Source organism: Eptatretus burgeri, chromosome 12, assembly GCF_056783735.1.
Source record: "Eptatretus burgeri isolate ZD-2024b chromosome 12, Ebu_testis_v1, whole genome shotgun sequence".
Lineage (NCBI taxonomy): Eukaryota > Metazoa > Chordata > Myxini > Myxiniformes > Myxinidae > Eptatretus > Eptatretus burgeri.
The window spans coordinates 50,756,212-50,778,896 of NC_140972.1; the positions used below are offsets into that span (position 1 = coordinate 50,756,212).

The 22,685-nt window shown below is 45.1% G+C and overlaps 2 protein-coding genes across 5 annotated transcripts in view; one reads left to right on the plus strand and one right to left on the minus strand.

The window, feature by feature from the left end:
* LOC147015595 (dual oxidase maturation factor 1-like) overlaps nucleotides 1-15,512 on the minus strand; it is a 43,088-nt gene extending 27,576 nt beyond the window's left edge. Inside the window, exons 1-3 of the mRNA XM_085850508.1 lie at nucleotides 15,407-15,512; nucleotides 14,354-14,502; nucleotides 4,599-4,656 (exon numbers count right to left, since the gene is read on the minus strand). Of these exons, the coding sequence (XP_085706634.1) occupies nucleotides 4,599-4,656; nucleotides 14,354-14,500 (205 nt within the window). The 5' untranslated portion in view covers nucleotides 14,501-14,502; nucleotides 15,407-15,512. The remainder of the gene's footprint in view (nucleotides 1-4,598; nucleotides 4,657-14,353; nucleotides 14,503-15,406) is intronic.
* LOC147015596 (dual oxidase 1-like) overlaps nucleotides 2,072-22,685 on the plus strand; it is a 201,824-nt gene continuing 181,210 nt past the window's right edge. For 2 of the 4 annotated variants that reach the window (XM_085850501.1, XM_085850502.1), the window contains exons 1-2: nucleotides 15,597-15,666; nucleotides 16,544-16,629. In XM_085850501.1, coding sequence (XP_085706627.1) covers nucleotides 15,659-15,666; nucleotides 16,544-16,629 — 94 coding nt within the window. In that variant the 5' untranslated portion in view covers nucleotides 15,597-15,658. Of the gene's footprint in view, nucleotides 2,200-15,586; nucleotides 15,667-16,543; nucleotides 16,630-22,685 lie in introns of those variants that run through there. The other 2 variants (XM_085850503.1, XM_085850504.1) reach the window with 2 other exon arrangements.

The following is a 22,685-nucleotide window of genomic DNA, read 5'->3' on the forward strand; positions in this document are numbered from 1 at the left end:
TCGCTTCAGACATTAAATCCTTCCTCTTTTCCAATGGCTTGATTTCTGTTCATGAATTTGGTTTCAGACCAGGTCACTCTACCCTGAATATGCTGCTTCTGTTCGCCCAACAATGGATGGAGGTTCTCAATGCCAGACATAAAATCAGAGCCATATCCCTGGACATATCGTGTGCTTTTGACATGGTCTGGCATACTGCCCTGCTCACCAAACTCTCTTCCTATGGTGTCCAAGGATATCCCCACTCATGGCTCGCAGACTTCCTCTTCTGTTGCAGCCAACGTGTGGCTCTTAATGGAGTTCTCTTACCCCCTCTTCCTGTCCAGGCTGGAGTTCCTCAAGGTGGCGATCTGGGCCCTGTTCTTTTTCTGGTTTTTATCAATGATTTCTCTGACTCTCTGGAAAATCCTCTTTATCGCTCTGCTGATGACTCCACCCTCTGTCGTACCATCCGTCATCCCTCAGACCAACAAGCCGCAGCTTCTTCGCTCACTGCAGATCTGGATAAAATCACAAACTGGTCCAACACGTGGAACATGTCTTTCAATCCTGACAAATCTCACACTCTCACTATGCGTCTCCAAAAGGACCATTTAGAACCCCCCCCCACCCCAATCTACTTTCTCAACAATCCTCTGGAAGAAGTCCTTTCATTCAAGCTTCTCGGTCTCACTACCTGCCATGATCTTTCCTGGAGAAGCCACATTCCTAACCTGGCCTTCAAAGCCGGTCGCCGACTGGGAATCCTCCATCGTGCAAAGTCCTGACCACATACAAAGCTTTCGTTCACATCCTGATGGAGTACTGCTCTCCCCTCTGGGCTGGTACTTCTCAACTTTCTCGGCTTCACGCTGTGGAAACCAAGGCATTTAGAATCATTGGTATCTGCCGCAATGAGGCTGAGTCTTTGGGCCTCTCACTCTCTCACTGCAGGCAGGTTGATGGTCTCTCTGTCTTCTACCGTCTCCTCTCGTCTTGCCCCCCCCCCCCTGCTCTGTCTGTGATATGTCCCCACCACATTTCTGCAGGGCGCCCAAGGTCCGCCAACAACCCCCTTCTGGTAAAACTACCAAAATCACGAATCACGGCTCACCTTCACTCTTTCTTTCCTCTTTTTCCTCCCTTTGGAATAAACTCCCACACTCTCTTCAATTCCATTCTTCCATCCAGACCTTGAAAACAGCTGTTCACCACCACCTCTTACCTTCCCCCATCCAAAACCTCGATCTTTTCTACCGCCATTAATCCACCCCAAATCCACCTCCTTCAAATTCCCTGCTTTCCTTCCTGAAAGTCCCTGTAATGTCCATCTTGTATACCCCGTTTTCCCCGCCCCATCCCTCTCCCTTCCACAGATCTCTGAATGTCTGTTACCCACTGTTTTGTCCTTCCCTCTCCTGTCCCTCCTGTCTCATGCCTCCCCCCCCCCCTTGTTGTGCATTGTGTGATAGCTCTCATACGAGCCTTGACAATGTATGCAAAAAAAATCCTTTTGGGGGCCTTGGATGCTGCTGCCTTGTCTGTACCTCTGTTGCTATCTTGACAGATAGACAGATGAAAACATAACCTTCGGTGGCAGAGGTAATAACTTCATCCCCTCCCTCACACCCTTCCCTCGACGATATATAATATCCTCCACCCTTTGAAGCATTCTTTCCCTTTTATTCTTGGTGTGTGTGGTAGTTGGAGTAGTGGTAGTAGTAGTAGTAGCAGTAGTAGTAGTAGTAGTAGTAGTAGTAGTAGTAGTAGTAGTAGTAGTAGTAGTAGTAGTAGTAGTAGTAGTATAATAATATAGATCTGTTTCAATGTAGATCATTTATTATCATATCAACTTCAATACATGTACCATGTTCCCAGTGAAGCTTTACATTGCTCAATGCCCTGTTTTATCTGCAAATATTTCAATGTGCATTCAAAATGAAGTCGTCCCTGTTACAGACCAAGTTGATGCTATGTGATTATGAATGTAAAAATGTTTCCTACTTTATTTGCAGCAAGGTTCAGTAAAATGTGTGTTCACACAATAATTCAAATGTTTGGCTGTTTGCTTTTTTTTTCCACCATTTTTTTCAGGCTTGGAATTTTTCATAAGCTGCTTTTACTCCATGATGTCAACATATTGATGTCATGTGTTGTGATGCACATCTCATGAAAACCAGGAGCGAAGAAGGAAGTCAGCCAGCCACACCCACCAGAAAGGTATTTCAGGCTTTTTAGCGAATGGAGCCTGCATGGTCAGAGACAGTGATCTGTGTCCTCCCCTCCTTCCGTGCCACTCCATTTTTTGTTATTATCCTCACACATTTTAAGTGTGCCTCTTCCATATTCCTCAGCAAGAAGACTGGAGGGAAATATTCATTAACTCTGCACAGCATGAACTTGTCAGATGGTTATGTGAACTATTTCAGCCAGCACTGGGCAGTATCTCAGAACATGTAATTGTGGATTCCTTCTTGCAGTCAGCACGTATGCCATCTGGTCCATCACACACCTAAATGAGAATTCCACAATGTGCTCATATGATGTAGCCAGTCTATTCACGAATGTCCCACTGACATTCATGAATAGACTGTGACAAATGATTGAAATCTGCCACCAACTTCTGTATCACACTGACTTGACACCTCCACCGACCTCTGAGTCTGTCTGTCTTTAAATGAATGAATATGGCAACCCGTTCTTGTCGAGTTCAGTTTTAAAGATTCGATGTGCACTCAGATCGATGGTGTAGCGATGGGACCCCCTCTTGGTCCCGTCTTGGCAAACATCTTTGTAGGATACTGTGAAAAACGTTCCTTTGCAGATCCACATCCTGGAGTTCAACCCCCTTCCATCTATTATTGGTACGTGGATGACATCTTCGCTGTCTTTGAGTCAACCTCAGCATGTAAAGTCTTCTTGGCATACCTGAACTCTCTCCATCCATCGCGAGGGTTCACCTCAGAGATGGAACACTCCGGCGTACTTCCCTTCTTGAATGTCTTCATTGAGAAATCGGCCGATGCTGATAAAACCAAAATCTACCGTCTTTTTTTTTAACCGGATAGTGTACCAGGTGGGACTCTTATAGTTCCTCTAGATACAAGATTGGATTGATTGGTGTCTTGGTCAATAGAGCAAGAAAGATCTGCCCCACAGATAAACCCCATGCTGAAAATGATACCGTCAAGACTATGCTTCTTGATTATGAGTATCCTGAACAGATCATCAATAGATATAGACACAAATTCCTGAACCCACCAAATAATCCTATAATCGGACCTGGTAAATGTCTGGTATACATACGTCTATCTTGGAAAGGCAAAGAGTCTTAACGGTTTGAAAACCAGATCAAACAGACAGTGTTCCATTCTTACTATGCGGTTCAACCACGAGTGATTTTAACTACCCGCCAGTTGCTTCCGTCAGTCCAAAAAGAAGTTCTGCCCACCTATCATATAAGTAAGATTATATATGAATTTCAGTGCCAGTGTTATGGTGGGTATGTGGGGCGCACATCTTTAAGATTGAAGGATCACATTGAACAACACATCCCTTTGGGGATCAGACAGGGTCAATCATCCGAACAGAGACAATCAACTCGGGCTTGTGATAATGTACATAGTACGACAACTATTCCCTGTGCCTCCGCAATTGGTCACCATTAACTGAATAATCCTCAGTGTGCAGAGAAATATCGTATCGGATGGTTTAAAATCCTGAGTAGAGGACGCAGTTTCGCTCACCTCCGTGCAATGGAGGCCACATTCATCATATCAGGTCAACCAACCCTATTCTTTGGAGACAGAAATAATTTGTCGAACTTTATATCTATTCTGACTTTGATGGCTTGACTGTGTGGCAATTCCATCACAGTCAATTTTGTCATCATGAAAACGACCACCACCACCACAACCACCACCCCCCCCTCGCAACTTGCCGTCAGATAATTAGCATTAAGTTTCTACTGGTTCATTATTCATGATGGTTCATTTCCGCCTACTCATTCATGATGCTTTGTGGTTCCCCCAATCAGGTAATCCCATCTTTGTGGTTTTATCCTGAGGCATGCAAGTCTAAAAGCTTTGATAATGTCAATTTTATTGAAATGCATGTTTAAATTTAATTTTACATGAAAGCTACTTCACTCACAATAAACGTTAAAGAAATGATTAAATTATTGAGGAAGCCTGAAGGTGTACTACACACAGTACCACCTGCAGAAACCTTCCAGAAGTTTTCTTGAAAAAAAAAGAAAAAGAAAAATAAAGCATAATTTGTCGTACACTGAAGAATGGCGTTTGTTTTGGGGTAAAAATGTTTAAATACCTGTGATCATGTGCTTTGTTCGATTGCTCAGATGTCATTGGAGAGATTAATAAAGTAGTACAATGTCAGACAAAGCAAGTCTCGTTATAAACCTGATCGTTGTCGGGAGGATATATGCACAGCTCTATTGGCCAAACTCATTTTACATGATATACCATTAAATTTTTATAATATCCACAAGGAAGTGCGGATGGGACAGCCATCTCATCTGTCATGGTGCTTTGCTTTGTAAACGGTAGGAACAAATTCCCTGGTTATTAATCAAAAACACAAGTTCTTATGGCACTTACCGATTATAACAAGACCGATGAAAAGGCTCAGCGTAATCCTGATGAGCCAGTACAGTCTCTACAAAGTCAAGAGGGGATTAAAAACAAAACATGAACAGGTGTATGAATAAAGTTAGTTCATTCCATCACCATGTCAATATTATATCGTTTCGTGAACTCAGTTTGGCTTCCTGGCCTGAAGCAACACCCCTGCCAAGCCTGTTGGATGTCCTCACACACAGGTTTAGCAAATATGCAATCAAATAATTACTATTGACGATAACAACTAACTTGTTAAATCGCTCACATGTACGATAAATGGTTTGTATTCACAGTGAAAACATGGCCTGAAACATTCACGATTCATGTCCAAACGAGTCGTGCTGCAGGCATGAAGTTAAGTGTTGTGTTGTTGGAAGGTTGGTCAGAAGTACAAGTTTGTTTGTTTTTTTGTGAAACTTTTGCATCACTACAGAAAGGGCATAACAAAGCTAAAAATGTAAAATAATGATTTAACACATCTTTTCAGTTGATCACTTGTCACAATTATAAAATCCAAACGTGAAGGTTTGCTGCTTTGTAACAAGTGACTTTTGAAAAAATAAACAACAAAATTTAAAAGAAGATTTGCAGGTTATGTGTGAAGTCGATTAGTTGTACAAGTTGAAAACAATGTTCCAATTTGAATGGCTTCCATATATTATCCCAAACTGAATGACTTTGAAGGCCCCTTGGTGTAAACTGTTTAAAAACTGTAAGGATATTGGTGGCATGTCAGTGGGAAAGACAGTTTTGTCATGTTTTGGGGGCACTAACATGTGTTGCAATAAGTGCATGTGAAATCAGAATCAGCCCGATATCTCGACAAGGCACTTCCATGGACCAACCTCCAAATGTGTGAAATGTTCATGGATTTTCACGAGTTCATACAAATCCCAAAATTATCCATTTATTGGGCTGATTGTAAAATCCATGACCTCAAACAGAATCAGGTTATGGCCTCAAAGAGAAGAAGAAAAATTTGTCCAATTATTATTATTGTTATCTATTATTTGGACATAGTTTTATTTAAAAGAAGTTAGCCCGACAGCAAAACAAACGGGTTACTGGTGAACCACAATCATTTCAAACTGGGAACCCAGAGAAGGGCTTGTAAGAAAGAGAAGTATGTCAAAAATCAGATTGAGAGATCAAATTGAAAAATGTACTCAAGTTCAATGGCATCTAATTGCGTTGAATAGAATAGAATAGACCTGAATAGGCCTTCAACCTGCAGCAGATTAAGTACGCTGGTCACGTCAATTGGAGTATTCATTGTCTCGAATAAATTGTCAAAGTAACCGTGAACTGCCCTCAAACTCGGATTATTGCTTATGCAAGTATGGTGGAAGTTCAGACCTGCTCCTTCCCTTTCCCACCTGTGTGGTGTTCTATAAACGAGTTGACCATTCCGTTCTTTCCCCTTCCACCAATCTGCTGAAATATATTTCCCATTTCCCTTTCTCTCTTCTCCCATCATTCATACTTTTCTTCTTTATTTTTTCTTTTTTTTTAATTTCATGGATTTCTCAATTTTATGACTAACTTAGGAATAACAATTGTTACTTACCACACTTTGCTAACATCAAGGCACTAATTGTACTCGTAAGCTGGTACTCAGTTTGCCGACCTCGGAAGGATGACAAGTTGAATCAACCCATCTCATGTTGTTTTAACAGCATGATGGGGGCTGCAACTCAAAACCAAAGATGTTAAGCCAGCCACTTTAACCATTAAGCCAACATCAGGCGAGAAATCTAGATTATCAAAGTTTATTGCAGTTAAAACTGGAAGGGAGAATGTATACTTCACAAGCGTGGACAAAATGATAATATCTAATTTCATGGCCTTCGCCGACTCCCTTCTGGGCCAGCACAGGCCAATGATAAATTTCTGGATTTGAGTAATAACTGGAGGTCTAACTTAAAGCCACCTCGGTTGTGTTCTGCAGTCAGTGACCAGCATCGTAAAATGGCTTCACTTCCCTCGTAATACAAAAAGCGAGCTGCAGATACAGCCTCTTGGCGTCTCAGGGCTATTCTGGTAATTCCTCACCAAAAGGAATGGTTCCATGGTGTTTGGATGGCAGTGCAATGTGGATCTGGGTCTCAAAGATTATTCTACGTTCGATAATCTGAAGGTTCAGTGCACTCACGAAACTCTTTCCTTCAAAAAAAATCGAAGTTTCTGAAGACATTTGATTTACCACAAGTACGTCATGCTCGAAGTATGGAACAAAAGGTGTTGTCTTCCTCTTGTACCATCTCAAATGAGATATCCTGCTCGAGTTTTGCTTGTTTCCCTGCATACGTTCTTTGGTGTCACAAAGCAAACATTAGCCTGTGATATCTACTTTATTTCAAAACGATTTTCATCTTGGATTTGAAAATATTTTCAATTTGCCAATAAGGTCTGAAGGTTTCCAGCAATCATTCTTGACATCGAACAAGCACACTCCAACATCCAAACAAGGTTTGTCATCGGGGAGGTGGATGGGGCAGACCCACCCCATCATTAATTTGTGGATGGGGCAGACCCACCCCATCATTATTTTGCATGATCACAACATTGGGGAATCTTGTAATCCTCTCTCATGAATAAAAATATTTTCATCGCTGTCTTGAGAAACCTTCTCAGTTCATTTTTTTGAAGAGAAGATAAGGTGTTTCTTTGCTTTGGTTGATGTTTCTGTACTTCAAGTGTTCTGATTATATAAAATTACAGTTTAGTCCTGGCATGTCAATACCATAACTTATCAAAAAGACTTGCTTGTTGACTCAGACATGAGGAATGCGCCGAAAGCCAAGCAGAAAATGAAATATATACAGTACTAAAAATTATCTTCTTGGAGGGCAAGACCCAACCACCCCCCTCCCTCACTCCCCCACCACGATCCCCTCCACCCCATCTCGTGTTTTTACAATTCTTACTCCAGCTCAGGAATATGTGCACCTCCCCTTGCCAGCGTTTTTCTTTTTGACTGATTCATTTAATCATTATACAGTCAAATGTGTAGAATTTATGCAAACAACCTTCTCCTCTTGTGCTTGTGCTATTTTTTTCTTCTTCTTCTTCCATCTTTATTTGTTTTCTAACTTCCTTCTCATTTTATTTCTTGCATTGTTTCCTTCTATCCCTGCAAATAATTGTTAAATGACGTTTTTGGCATCCTTGTAGGTGTGGTGTCCTTTGACATCAAGTCGTGAGTATATATTATTTTCTTTTTTTAAAATCAAATATTACATATTGACCATTTTGTCCTCTTGATGGGTGGGGAACACGGGGAATAAGATATGGACATTACAGCGACTTTCAGGAAGGAAAGCAGGGAATTTGAAGGAGGTGAGTTTGGGGTGGATTAATGGGGGTAGAAAAGATCAAGGTTTTGGATGGGGCAAGATAAGAAGTGGTGATTAACAGCTGTTTTGAAGGCCTGAAGGGAAGAATGGGATTGAAGAGTGTGGGTTTATTTCAAAGGCAAGAAAAAAGATGAATGAAAGAGTGAAGGTGAGCAGTGATTCATGATTTTGTTAGTTTTACCAGAAGGGAGTTGTTGGCGGACCTTGAGCGCCCTGCAGAAACATGGCGGGGGGGGGCGTAGTGTTGCGGAAATGGGCCCTTAGTGGGTTATTAAATATAGGATTAGCCCAGATACCCCCTTAAATGCATGTTTAGCCAGGTTGTTTGGTAATCGGATGTTACACGTGTGTCGGGAGGTGTCATAGGCTGTCCATTGTTCATACAGTGGTGGTGTACTGAGAGGCGTCTTCTTCTTCCTGGCCCCCTCTTAACCAGCCCCCACCATGCATCCTCACAGTCAACAAGACGTGCCGGCAGCCCATTGGCAGAGAGCTGCTGCAATCTCGAACGATGGACCAATCACGGGTCCCCGGAGGGGTCCGGAAAAAGCCCGCTCCGAAAGGCAAGGGAGGAACTGCTTGGTGAGTCGGCGATCTGCGTGATGAGGAGTGGTGTGGTCGGCTGTTCCTCCTCAGCCATGGATCCAGCCTGCAGGAGCTCCACAGGTTCATCCTGAGTCCAGTCACGGAGCCTCTGACTGTCCTGACTCCCTGCACGGCTCGACACATCTTTCCATCCCATCGATCCACCTGCAGAGTCCAACACCCAGATTTGGCATAGTCTGGTATATGGGCCAGGCCTGGATTCGCATACTGGACCTTGAGAAAAACCAGCTGGAACATACCATAGATCTTTCTCTCTTGTGCTGTCGACCTTCGAGGGGATGGATGCGCCGAGGCTGTGTGAGTGAGCGGTGCGGACAAAAAGAAGACCGTCGCTGCCATCTTGCCACGCTGCATGCTCGAGCTCGGGCGCTCGAATCCGACACCATTGGCTTCTCACGAGCCGCATTTGTGCCTTCGACACTTTTCCTCTTGTCCATGAGGCATCACCAAGTACTCCGTGTCTTGTCTGCATGTTGGCCAGGCCTAAGGTTTATTTCATTAGGGCTCCCTTCGAAACCCGTATCCATAGCTCCCTAGTTAAGAGCGGGTTTGAGATGAATGATAACGTTCGTGAATGGTTTGCTTGTGTCGTGTTTCTCCGATGTGTCCCCAATAAATCTTGCTGATTCATATTAAAGTTGCCGCCTTAAATTTATTCTTGCCGCGCTGAGGAACAATCCGCTCGATTTGTATTTAAAACCAAAATGGTTACGGACTGGCAGCCTTCGCTCGGTCTCTGACAAACCCAGTCTGTAGTCTGGGTCTATAACCCCAACTGGTAAGGCCCAGGTGTACTTTGGTATCGTGATCTGAGGCACATTACCCGAGACCTGTGCCGAACTCGCCGGCGTTATAATCCTTGAGACGGCGGTGCTGTTCAGTGATGCCGAATATTCAACATTTGGTGTCCGGAGTGGGGTGTGAATCCCCCCACCGCCGAATCTATAATAGTATCACAGACAGAGCATGGGGGGCAAGACTGGATAGGAGATGGTAGAAGACAGAAAGAGCACTGACCTGCCTGCGGTGAGAGAGTGAGAGACCCAAAGACTCAGCCTCATCGCGGGAGATACCAATGAGCCCAAATGCCTTAGTTTCCAAGGTGTGAAGCCGAGAAAGGTGAGAGGCAGGAACACCAGCCCAGAGGGGAGAGCTGTACTCCATCAGGCTGCGGAAGAAAGCTTTGTATGTGATCAGGAGCTCAGGTGGACCGAGGAAGGACTTTGCACGACAGAGTATTCTCACTCGGCGACTGGCTTTGGCGGCCAGGTTGGAAATTTGGCTTTCCCAGGAAAGATCATGGCAGATAGTGGGATCCAGAAGCTTAAATGAAAGGACTTCTTCCAGAGGATTGTTGAGAAAGTAGATGGGGGGGGGGGTTCCAAACGGTCTTTCGGAGAGACATAGTGAGAGCGTGAGATTTATCAGGATTGAAAGATATGTTCTACGTGATGGACCAGTTTGTGGTTTTATCCAGATCTGCAAAGGGCGAAGATGCTGTGGCTTGCTGGTCTTGGGGATGACAGATGGTACGGCACAGGGTGTAGTCATTATCAAAGAGATAAAGAGGATTTTCCAGAGAGTCGGAGAGATCAATGATGAAAACCAGAAAAAGAACAGGGGCCAGAACGCTGCCTTGAGGAACTCCAGCCTGGACAGGAAGAAGGGATGAGAGAACTCCATCTGGGGTCACACGTTGGCTGCGACAGGCGAGGAAGTCTGTGAGCCATGAGTGGAGATGGCCTTGGATACCACAGGAAGAGAGTTTGGTGAGCAGGGTAGTGTGCCAGACCGTATCAAAAGCACGCAATATGTCTTGGGATAGAGCTCTGATTTCATGTCTGGCATTGAGGACCTCCATCCATTGTTGGGAGAGCAGAAGCAGCATATCCAGGATAGAGTGACCTGGTATGAATCCAAATTGATGATCGGAAATCAAGCCATTCGAGAAGAGGAAGGATTTAATGTCTGAAACGATGATGGATTCCATAACCTTGCTGATGTTTGGGCGAAGGCTGATTGGTCTGTAGTTGCCGGGATCTGTTTTTGTACCTTTTATGCAGGACAGTAATGTTTGCTGATATCCAAGCAGATGGCAGATGACCTTGAGCAAATGAGAGGGGGGAATAGAACAGAGAGAGGGTGAGCAAGAACAGAGGAGCTGTTTTTAGGACACATGGGCTGATGCCGTCTGGACCGGTTGCAGAATCTGAGTCGAGCTTTGACAGTAAGCTCTCCACTTTGTCAGAAGAAAAGGACACAGAGTCCAGGGATAGGTGGGTGTGACTGGGAAGGTGGTTGCAGAAAGCGATGGGTTTCGGATACAAGATTTCGATGCAACCACCTAGTTTAGGCATTCAGCCTTTTCACGTGCGGTATCAGCAGTGTGGCCATTTGAGGTAAGGGAGAGGATGGAGGGGGGACATACACCAGAAAGAGACTTGATTAGATGCCACCAGGATTTGGAAGAGGGAGAGAGGTTTCAGAGTTCAGACTTGAGATTAGAAAGATGCTGTTTTCTGGCTCTCCTGAGGGTAGACACACACTTGTTCTGAGCTTTATGGAAGGAACTGAGATTACCCTCAGTTGGGTTTGCCATCCATGAGGCAAAGGCAAGTTGTTTCAGGACAACTGCTTCGCCACAAGCTTCAGGGAACCAAGGGCAGGAGGAAGGGTAGGACAACTGAAGAAGAGAGGGGATAAATCTGTGCATGAGAGAGAGAGAGCAAGTTTCTTTGAAAGAATTCCCAGGACGAGTTGATGTTGGAGAAAGTAGTGATGGGAGACCAGTCTGGAAGTTTGATGGCTGCCTGGAGACCCTGTTAGTCAGCCTGAGTGAAATGCCAGACTCAACGGTGCTGAAGTGGTTCTCTAATAACAGCCAGAGATATGTCCACTTTGACAAGCACGTGGTCAGAACAGATTGGAGCGGAGGAAGAACAGCAGATATTTTCAGGGAAATTAGTCAAAATCAGATACAGAAGAGATGGAGTACCATTGGTTGAGATCCGGGTCGTGAAGTTGACTGATTGAGTCAGTCCCAATGAGTCACGGAAGTCTTTTGTTGAAGTGCCATGGCAGGTGAGAGAGGTACTCACACCCAGCCAAGTGGCATGATGACAACTGAAGTCACAACATATGAGAAAGAGAGAGTTCGGATGAGAGGATAGAAGTTGGTACATGTTTTTGGATAGTGAAGTGTAAATGGAGTCATCATTGTTTTGCGGACGATACAGCATACATATAAACATGACGTGGGAGTGGAGGGGAAGCCATAGCCAGAGGTATTGCTGGGGGTGTGAGGGAGTGAGGGCAGTGCATGGAGAGTGAGGAATAGAATCTTTGATGAAGGGAAGCAACTCCTCCACCAGGATGAGGTTCAGGTCTGTCATACTGGAGGAGGGAGAAACCAGGGAGTTTCAGAGACGTCTTGAGGGAGGAAAGTTTCTGTTATGCAGATTATATCTGGTTTGTCAGTTGCAACCTGTATGGAAAGATCTGTCAGGTTTGAGTGAAGGCCCTGGATATTTGAGGTCCACACTATTAATGAAGTGGGAGGAGAGGAGGCTTTGGGGGCAGGGGAGGGGAAGGGAGGGTAGGAAAAGGGTGGAGGAGAGAGGTACAGAGAGTTGTTGAAAGAGTGTGGAGGATTGCAGAAGAGCTAGGGGAGGGGGCTGGATGAGGAGGAGAAAAGACCCTGTGGTGCTGGGTTGAGGTACAGTGGGGAGTAATAAGTGAGGGGCACAAGGCAGTTGAGGACTTGAGGAGGTGGAGTGATGAGATGGAAGAGAGAGAGCTTTGGGAAGGAGGCAGCTTTGTAGATGAGAGGGGGGCAACTTTGAGAAGGATGAGTGAGGGGGGTGAGTGGTGAGAGTTGAGAGAGAAAGATGAGGGGAAATTATTTGAGAAAGGTGAGAAGGAATCTTGGAGGAGGGGAGTGTGATGGTTGCATGGAGAGGGAGGGTGAGAGGGGTGAATTGGCACTGAAGTTGGAAAAAAAAAAGGATGATTGATGGAAAGCGAACATTCAGAGCAAACTGTTTTTTTGTTTTTTTTTCCTTCAGAAATACAATTTACGACATTTCTTGAGGGATTCAATTTAGGCGAATGTAGAGAATGGAGAGAAGAAACGTTGTTACAGTTGGACTTTTTAGACAAGGTATGAAGGAAAGGTCAAATTGAGAGCAATCTGTTGAAATAGAAAAAGAGTCGTGAATTATGATGGAGTAATGAGAACCACACGTGTGAAAGAGGAAGATGAAGTATTTTCAGAGACCGTTTTTATTTTTATTATTACTATTTGTTGATCGAGATTGCATAAAATTCGGTAAAAGAAAGGTTTCAGAAAAAAATCGTGAGGTGAATGGTGAATTTGGATCGGTAAACGCGGAGGGTAGAAACAGATCACGTGGTTACGGCAGAACCACTTGGTTACGGGAGGTGTATTGTTAAAAGTGAATTTATTTATTTATTTATTTTTCTTAATAAGGATTGTGTAATATTCCGAAAAGGGAAGGTTGAAGTAAAATTGTGGAAGTGTGTGGTGAATTTGGAACGGTAAATGCAGAGTGAAGCTGATGGATCAATGAAAAGTACGAGGAAGAGGGTTGAGAGAGAGAGACATGTGGTGTCAGGTGTTTCGTTTGAAAGGGTACAAGGTAAAAAAAAATATATGATGGATTTATGAAGATTCGGTAAGATTAGGGAATGGAAGGTTGTAGGAAGAAATCGTGAAGGTAATGGTGAGACTGGGTCGGCTAAAATAGAAGAAAGATGGTGTGCCGGCAGAAGGAGGAAGAAGAAGAGGAAGGAGAAGAAGGATCAGTACTCATGGGTTTGGAGGGAGAAAGGGTTGTTATTTTTGTTTGTTTGTTTTTTTGAATTTTGAAGAATTTTTTTATTTTGAAGAATTTTGGATCAAACATGAAAAACATACCCTTTCGCTTCAAGGCCAGACTCTGGCAAGTTCATGGACCACAAACAAAACGTTGCTTGAGATCAAGTGTGCGCTTCCTTTTTCATTCAATATTGGGACAGTCGAACGAAGTATATTAATTTTTCATTCACATCTAATGCACCGGCGTTAAGTTAACGTTGGGCAACCTTCAGCACTGCCATTGTCCCAAAGCTTTAACACCATGGGACTAACGTTGGACCAGTGTTTGTGACATTTGTTGACTGCGCCTTTTTTCTTTTGAACGATTGACAATTCCAATTGCCTTCTCCAAAAAAAACACGGTTTACGCATTGGTAAGAAAAAGGTGTGACTCTTTCTTTTCCATTTTTTGTATCATTCAATCTCATGTAAAAAGTCGTGGTGAAACGAAAGTAAAACCTGAACAGATATCAACAAGCGGTGCTGCTTCAGAGGAGGAACAATTGCAGCTGGCACAGTGTGATCAACCAACATTGGCCCAACAGTGCAGGCCATTCTTGTTGGAGCAAATTGTTTGAGCATCAGCTAAACTTTGGTCCATCGTTAGCAGAATAACATGCAACATTGATCAGACATTGGCTATATACACAAGGCCAGCCGTCTCTTGCAATGTTTGCAATGTGCATATGGCCAATCGCCACAATGCCAACCCATCCCCAACCTAAAGTCCAATGGAGCTGTGCCAGCTGGGAATTTTTTTCACTGAACAACAATAAAATATATCTTTAAAAATGTAATTCTTTTCAAAGAATGATTTTTTTTGACTATGTGCCAACATTCTGATCACTCGGTATGGATGTAGAGATGTAGATATGAGAGAAGATAGGTGTCCTCACTGAGCGTCCACGGATTCCAGGTAGGATGAGCAGAAAGACCAGGCCGACCATGCAGAACACGCTTATGGTGATAACATCGTCGAAGGACACCATTACAGGTGTGCGACGCTCAGCGTAGAAAGGTGGGAAGCTGTATCTGATCCCCATTCCTGGTGTGTAGAAAGTTTCTTTGAGAGATCAAGCATAAGAGCAGATACATGGTATGTCTGTCATGTTTGACCTACTCTATATTAGTATGTGTCTTTAAAAAGTCCATACAAATGGGACATTGATGAGGCAGCAATCCAACGTGGACGTGGCAGTTCTTGAGACTAGTTTGACTTCCTGAAGATTACAATCTATATATGTAACACTATCTTTCAGGTTAAATCTCACCTTGAGGCCATTGCTACACCCTCTATAAGATGACATTTTCCTTATTCTTTGCTGAAGGTGTTTCTTTGTCAGCAAATAACCAGTCAAGAATGTTGAGCGTATCCAAATAGCTACAAATTTAAAATCTCATCTCTTGCTCACTCGTGTTATGTATGCATTCAAAGCTGCTGAAGAAGTAAAGTTGATCAAGACAAATATTGAATCATCGAAAGAAAAAAATTAATTGTCCTTTTTCGTTTTCATTCGTATAAACATTTGTCGATCTGCAAATTGGACTCCACACATGCTTGACATTAGCATGAAGCATATCAAATTAGTGTTTATGATCAGTTCACTTTGCACTTTGTTGTATTAAATACATTGTAAGAATAACGGCACGAACTTCATGTATTTTTAAATATATCAATGTACAATGATATTTAAACCGCGAGAGTAAATCACTTGTTCACTTTTCTATCAGCATTCTTAATCTCACAATTTATAATATCTCGAACCTTGTCACTTAAAGACGGATTGAAATGTCAATGACGTGCTTTGAAATAGCTACACAACACAGTGTGATGAGAAACCTCATTTGTATAAGCAGTGATTAAAACTTGCTATGGAAGGTTGTAATCTACAGAAAGGTCTATAACGATCAAGGGTCAAACCCCTGCACTGGTCTATCATGAAACTCACCAGCTCGTCCAGTGGAACACACAGTCACAACACAAGCAATGTAATCTCAGTCCCTCAGAGTAAATGATTTCATCAGACTGCATTAACCATGATTTTTATACACTTCACATCCGGCCTGTAATCTATCAATCAAAGCTGTTTCGTGTCACATTTGCATATGGGACTTCCTTGATGAAAATGCTCGGTGTTTGAAGCTCCACAGCCTGTACATAGTCGATTACATCAGACAAGCTTACTGTCTGAATCCTCGGGATGGCAAGGTACGTGGATCTTTATCCAAAAGGTTTATGCCATTGCAGTCTGAAATGACGATGTAGCATCATAAAAAATGGGGTTCTTCATGGCATTTTAACTTTTGTTTTTAACCCATAATTGTATATTCCGAATATGTTTGGTTGACGGTCATGTTTATGATTTCTCATGTAAAAAAATATTTTTTTCAACCAGACATGTTTACATTCTAAGGAACATCTGAACGATCATTTAGAGATTTATTGCATTAAAATTCATTACTTAGGATTTGATAACAACACAGAAACTAAATGGCAAAGATAAATCCAACTTTAAGTAAACTTTTCCATCGCTCCATCCCGCCGAGTCCCTGCAATCAGTGTCAATCTAGTGATGCGTGAATGTTCGCCAACATTAAAACAACAACGCGAAAACAGGACCCTTTATACATTGTACTCTCCAAATATGTGGTGGCTTCTTTGCTGAGATCCATTCGCTTTGACTGATCCACTTATCTTGGACTAAATCATTCACTGAGACAATCTTCGGCACCGTTCTTACCTGAACGTGATAAAATACAATCAGCGTTCGATACAAACATAATGACCTATTATTTATACTTTATCCCGAGTGGGAATATTTTAAAACTTGTATAGCAAAAAGGGTCACGACCCACGTCCCTGGCGTAACGAAATTACGACGGTGCGTCACAATGATGTTATAAGACTGCAAGGGGTTATTACGTGCCACACAGGTATCGAGCTTGCATTTCACAGAAAGGGTTGGAAATTAGAACACATTGCTAAAATAAGATCGTGGTTTGAGGGTTACATCAAACGTACAGCGTTAGCACGCTCCGTACAGTAAACTGAGAGTGCTATACCTTGTCCGATTGTCTGCGTGCAGGTCACAGAGTGGATTCGTAACGATGTCCAGGTGTCTCTCCAATGCCTACCTGGTACTCACCCTTTGCTGTCTCATTTGGCTGGCAGGTAAAGTGCCACTGCTAAGTTCTGTGTGTGTGTGTGTGTGTGTGTGTGTGTGTGTGTGTGTGTGTGTGTGTGTGTGTGTGTGTGTGTGTGTGTGTGTGTGTGTGTGTGTGTGTGTGTGTGTGTGTGTGTGTGTGTGTTTATATTAGCAAATGACCACAGGGCTGTTGTAAGATGATTTCTTTCCAATGGAGTGGAGAATATTTGTTGAGTTTGCTAGGAATGTCCCTTGACAACATAATTACGAACTCTTTAAGACTGCTCAGGTTTCTCAATGAAGGCAAATTGATACGGTAACAAGAAAGCATTTCAAAATGCGAAGCCCATCCTCAACCGCTTTGGATTTGAACTAAACTTGACGAAAACAACAGATGAAATTTTCTTTTAAAATTTATTTAATCGTGTTCTTCTTCTGTCAGTGTGTGTTCTCCAGCACACACACACACACACACACACACACACACACACACACACACACACACACACACACACACACACACACACACACACACACACACGCATATTTGTATGTATGTGTATATATATATATATATATATATATATATATATACTGTAACGGAAATGGCCCTTAATGGGACAACTAAAAATAGGATTAGCTCAGATCCCCCATTAAATGCCTGTTTAGATAGGTTGTTTGGTAAAGTGTACGATAAATGTGTGTCGGGAGGTGTAAAAGACTGTTTTTATGTTCATACTGTGGTGAAATAGGGGCTCGATCTTCTTCCTCCCCTCTACGGACAATAGGCCGCTCCCAGTCGGCTGAGGGGGTGTGGCCAAGAGAGAGAGAGGTGTGGCCTGGAGATGCAGTGACGCGAAGGGGCGGGGCTTTTTGTCGGCAGTCGCCTGGAGAGGGGGTTGAAGAAACGAGGGCAACAGTGAGCTCTGAGTTTGGAGAATGGCAGTCGCCGAGAGAAGGAACAAAAGATCGGTGTGTGGAAACAGTCGCTCTCGAGGCGCGACGTGTTTTAAAAAGGAGAGAAACAACGAGGCCTCAGGTTGAGGTTCAGTTCTGAGCTTGGGAAACTGCAGTCTGCTTTGAGAGGCTGCCTGGACGTGGAGTCGACGATCGACTCGTACGGGGAGGTGATCGACCGAGTCGGCCTGCGTCTGGCCGCGGAGCCCCCATACTTGTTCACACACAAACGGCTCATCACGTTTGCCGATCTGCTGGCCGGAGCCCGTCAACCTCGATTTGGGCCTTGTCTGGAGGGCAGGCCGGGCCGGGATTTGGGTGCTGGACCGACCGTGACAGAGATCAGCTGAGGCCCATCTTCGACCCTGCACGAGGTCGGAGCATGTGGAGACCATGCACACGGTGCATTGAGGGAGCGGGAGTGCTGCACCACCATTTTCTTGCCGTGTGGCGCGTTCGAGCTGGGAGTTCGAACCCGTGGACCCACTTGTTTGTTACGAGCGATATTCGTGCCTCTTGACGCTTTCCTCTCGTCCATGAGCCATCACCAAGTACTCTGTCTACATGCATGCTGTCTGTCTGTCTGTTTTGGCTGCACGTGTTGTATAAGGCATATTTCAGTCGTGATCCCCTCGAAAACTTTAGACCGTGGTTCCCGAGTTAAGAACGGATTGATTGTAAATGAAACCATTGTCGTGTTTATTGCTTGTGTTGTGATCCCTGATGTTCCCCAATAAATCTGGTTAATTCTTAAGAAGTTGCTGTTATGGATTAATGCGTGTCGTGTCGAGGAACGATCGGTTCGATTGTCGTATAAAACCAAAGTGGTTAGGCCTAAGTCACATTTGCCACAGCGGCCGTGCGGTCTCCAAAATCTACGGCCACTAGCAATTATAGGGCGGCCGCAATATTTTCACGGTCACACAATGTAGCAGTCACATATGTTTTCATTTTTCGGGGAGCCGCACGGCGTATTTAGAAATTGTGGAGACCGAAAACGTGGGGTTGCCGTACGGTCTTTGATTTGATGTCGCACGGTGACCTTAAGGGGGCCCTGCAGCGGCCATAGAATTTTCAAGGCAGACGCAAGGTCGCCTCAAGGTGCCCGCAAGGCGACCGCAGGGGGGCCCTAAGGCGAACATGCGGCCAGACGGACGGTAACGAGTTGGTTCATTTTTTTTCTTTTTTTTACCAGTTTTTGTTTCGGTTATAACTCGGTTTTTTTGGGGTTAAAAAAGTTTTAACTCCGCGTTATAATTCCACGGCGACCCCTACGGCCTGTAAAAGATAGCCAAACGGCGTAGGGACACCCTGAGGCCACCGCAGAAACTTTGCGGCCGCCGCACGTTTCTTTCAATTCAGAGGCCGCCGTATCCTCACCGTAGAGCAAATGTGACTTAGGCCTTACAGACTGGTAGGCTCCGCTCGGTCTCTGACAAAGCCAGTCTGTAACCAGGGGTTCTATCTCACCAACTGTTAAGGTTCAGGATTACGTTGGTATCGCGATTGAAGACACGTGACCCGAGGCCTGTGCCGAGCCGGCCAGCGTTATAGATTCCCGGAGACGGTGGTGGCGAGGCTGGCACCAGGGACCGGGTCAGAATCCCGCCACCCCGGCTCCGCAACAATACATATATCTCAACACGCGCACACATAAATATGTGTGTGTGTGTGCGCCAGTGTGTTTCCTCCGTAACTCCCAAAAAACATCTTATATAATATTTCCGAGTTTGTGGTTTCGTGTCGCGCTCTCTTCGACTTTGTTCTGCGCTCGAGTAACGTGATATTCGGCTTACATTCTTCTCAAAGACCATATGAGGTACATGGTACAAAAAAATGAATAAAATGGTTCTGAAACAGTGAAATCGTATTCCACTTACTGCATTAAAGCAAAATTACCACTGATACTCTGCATCAATTCCTTTCTCAAACACACCCACCCCAACATGTCGCGCAGAGCACGGGTTATGCAAGTTATTTTTGAAGAAACAATTTTTTGTAAACTTAAATCTTCAACCTAAATTGCTTAGAGAAATTGTAATTGATAACAAAAATTAGAATTGAATTTTTAATAAAATGAATTCTACTTGGTGTAAATCATGACAACACGACAACTCACGTACTTATCCTCAGTTATAACAAGACTGTCTCGAAAGCGATGTGTGGTGAGGCATTTTGAATTGCAAAGCGGGAGTTGTTTTGAATGATGTGGAGGTGAGGTGTTCTTAATAACATGGCAGTTTCGTGGTGGTGAGGTATGAATATCAAGGTAGTGGTGAGGTGTTTTCAGTAACGTGGCAGTGAGGTGATTTGAATTAAGTGGCGGTGTTTGTCCCACTGTTGCAACTTATGGTGAGGTGAGCGACGCAAGCGGATACACGCGAGTATATATTGTTACGGCTGTGGAAATTCGCAATACACCATTAAGGGTCTCAGGTGAGATATATCGGAAAGTCCATGTGTAGTTAGCCCAAACCCGTTGTATAGAGGGAATATATGTGATCCATTCGGGCTGCGATTCTTCAGTTAGCCGTTTTTCTTTTGCTGTCGTTATTTTGGTGCAAGAACAACAACGAACATCGCCACAACCAACATCTCAACGATCACGCCATTCACTACACGACGCCAACAATCACGCCATTCACACCACGACGCCACCTTCCACAACTACGCCACCACCATCTTCGCCACTCGCCATTCAACAAGCACCGTGCGGTCACGATCTCCACGGGACGGATGAAAGGAGCGGAGTGGTAGCAGCAACAAGGGTGCGAAGGGGCATCTCCCGCCCAAAACTCCCGCTTAAATATCTCCCGCCAAGATCTCCCGCCCAAAACGCCCGTGCAAATATCTCCCGCCCGAATCTTCCTTCCCTCGTCGTACGGCACGTGGAGAAGAAAACCAACAACGCCTGTGGGGTTTTCCCGCAATTTTTCCCCGCGCTTGGTGAGAAAGGGGGAGGGGGTGGCGCGTCCTCTCCCGATTGGCGGAAGCGCGGTGTGACGCGGCCAGGGGATAGGAACGCCCCCCTTCGAGGAATTTTCTGGAAGCGTCTCGAAGGAAGGAGGAGCCAACAACGGGGCGGGGCGCGGGGCGGAGCGAAGGGCGGAGCCGGACGCTACAAAAGGGTGGGTGTGGAGAGTCCCTGCCCCTTGTCCCTGGAGGAGAATTGTCGAGAGTTGCAGAGAGTCGCTGGTCGGTAGTCCCTGGAAGAGAATTGTCGAGAGTTGTTGGAGAGTCCCTGCTTGAGGTTCTGTTCATTCGTTCAGGTTGGGTGGACGACACATGCAGGCGCGAGGCACGAGCCCAGTGGATCACGCCGGAGGGACTCGGAGTTGCGGTCGCCAAGGGCTGCACGACGCGCTCAGGGAAGTCGCGACTTCCTTTTCTTTTGGGGTTTTGTGCAAATGTCTGTGGGTGGCGCCAGTTTTCAGAAGTAGAACTGTTTTTAGTGTTGCCGTGTGAATCGCCTTATTCGGTTGTAGATCTGCGTTGGTTCTTTGTTTGTGTTTTTCTTTGCATAAACGTATACGTGTATTGCTTTTATTGTATCCCTGTGACTGAAATTTTCGTGCCTTCCGTGCTCCCGTATTAAATGTGCTTGCCCGATTGTTCCCCGTTTTGCTTCGTCTTTTCCTTTTATTGAATCTCCATCTTGTATCACGTTAGGGATTGGTAGTAGGTTTAAAACGCCCGGTAAATAATCTGAACCGTCAAGGTCAACGATAACTCCGCTCGGTTATCCCTGTAGCGGGGAACGAGCCGCTTAAGAGGTTCGTGTCCGGAGTCGACCTGTGGCGTGGTACAACTCCTCGGTACGCAATCCATGCGGGTACTTTGGTAAATCGACCATTCGGCGATCGGACCCAATTTCGCGCGGGTAGAATGCGGACTGAGTTGTGATGAGGTTAAACCCCCACCCGTGACTAGCTCCCGGCGTTGTTCCGAGAGGGTCACGACTGAATTGCACGTGCGGTGGGCGAAGCGGCCGCTATTGGTTACACACGGTCGTTCGCACGCCGGCGGGGCGCAAATTCGTAGCAATATGTATACATTATATATATATATATATATATATATATATATATATATATATATATATATATATATATATATATTGTTGCGGATTTCGCGCCCGCCGGCGTGCGAACGGCCACGTAACTCGAATCGCGGCACGTCGCCCCACCAGACTCCCCGGTCGTGACCCTCTCGGACAATCCAGTCGTGACCCTCTCGGACTAACGCCGGGAACCAGTCACGGGTGGACCTTTCGGTCTCACCGCGATCGAGCCAATCAGCCCCCGCGTGGGATAGGGTTGCTCGCCGAATTCGACCTACCTAAGTACCCACGCGGAGGGTAAACCGGGCGATCGCACCTCGCCGCAGGTCGACTTCGGACACGGGCCACTTAAGCGACCCGTTCCGTACTATCAGAATAACCGAGCGGTGTTATCGTCGACCTCGACGGTTCGATTAATTATCGGGCGTATTCAGCCCACTACCAACCCTTTACGTGAAGCAAGATGAGGATTCAATGGAGGAAAAGACGAAGCGAAGCGGGAGAACAGTTCAACAATAAAGCACATTTATTCGCGGCACACGGGAAGCACACAAATACAATTCCACCAAATGCACACAAAAAAAAGAAAACACAATTCCATTTACACAAAAAGCAAATATAAAAGCGAAGACAATGCAGAGCTAATACCGACTACCGAGCACACGGCAACACTTATACAATTCTACCTCACAGACGGCGCCGACAACACATACCCAAAACCAAGGAAAAGAATACCCCCAAGAATGAGGCGGGCCTGAGGCCGAGACCGGGTCGCGCCTACCCGTCTGGTGATGAGACGCGGAGCGGCAATGGCGCCTCACTCCACGGGCCTCGCGGACAGTGTCTGGCAGGGGGTGGGAATGGGGCCCCCTTGGTCGCACTATCTCAGCGCGGGGGGAAACAGGAGGGGGTTGCTGATGCTCGGGGTATAGAGGATCTTTATTATCCCTGGTGTGCGTCTCCACCTCGGCCAGGTCGCGCTGCCGGCCTTCCTCGGGCGTGCAGCTCCCGGCACCGACGCGAGCACCCCCTCGTCTGCCTTCGCCGCTGCCGCCTCTCCGCCTC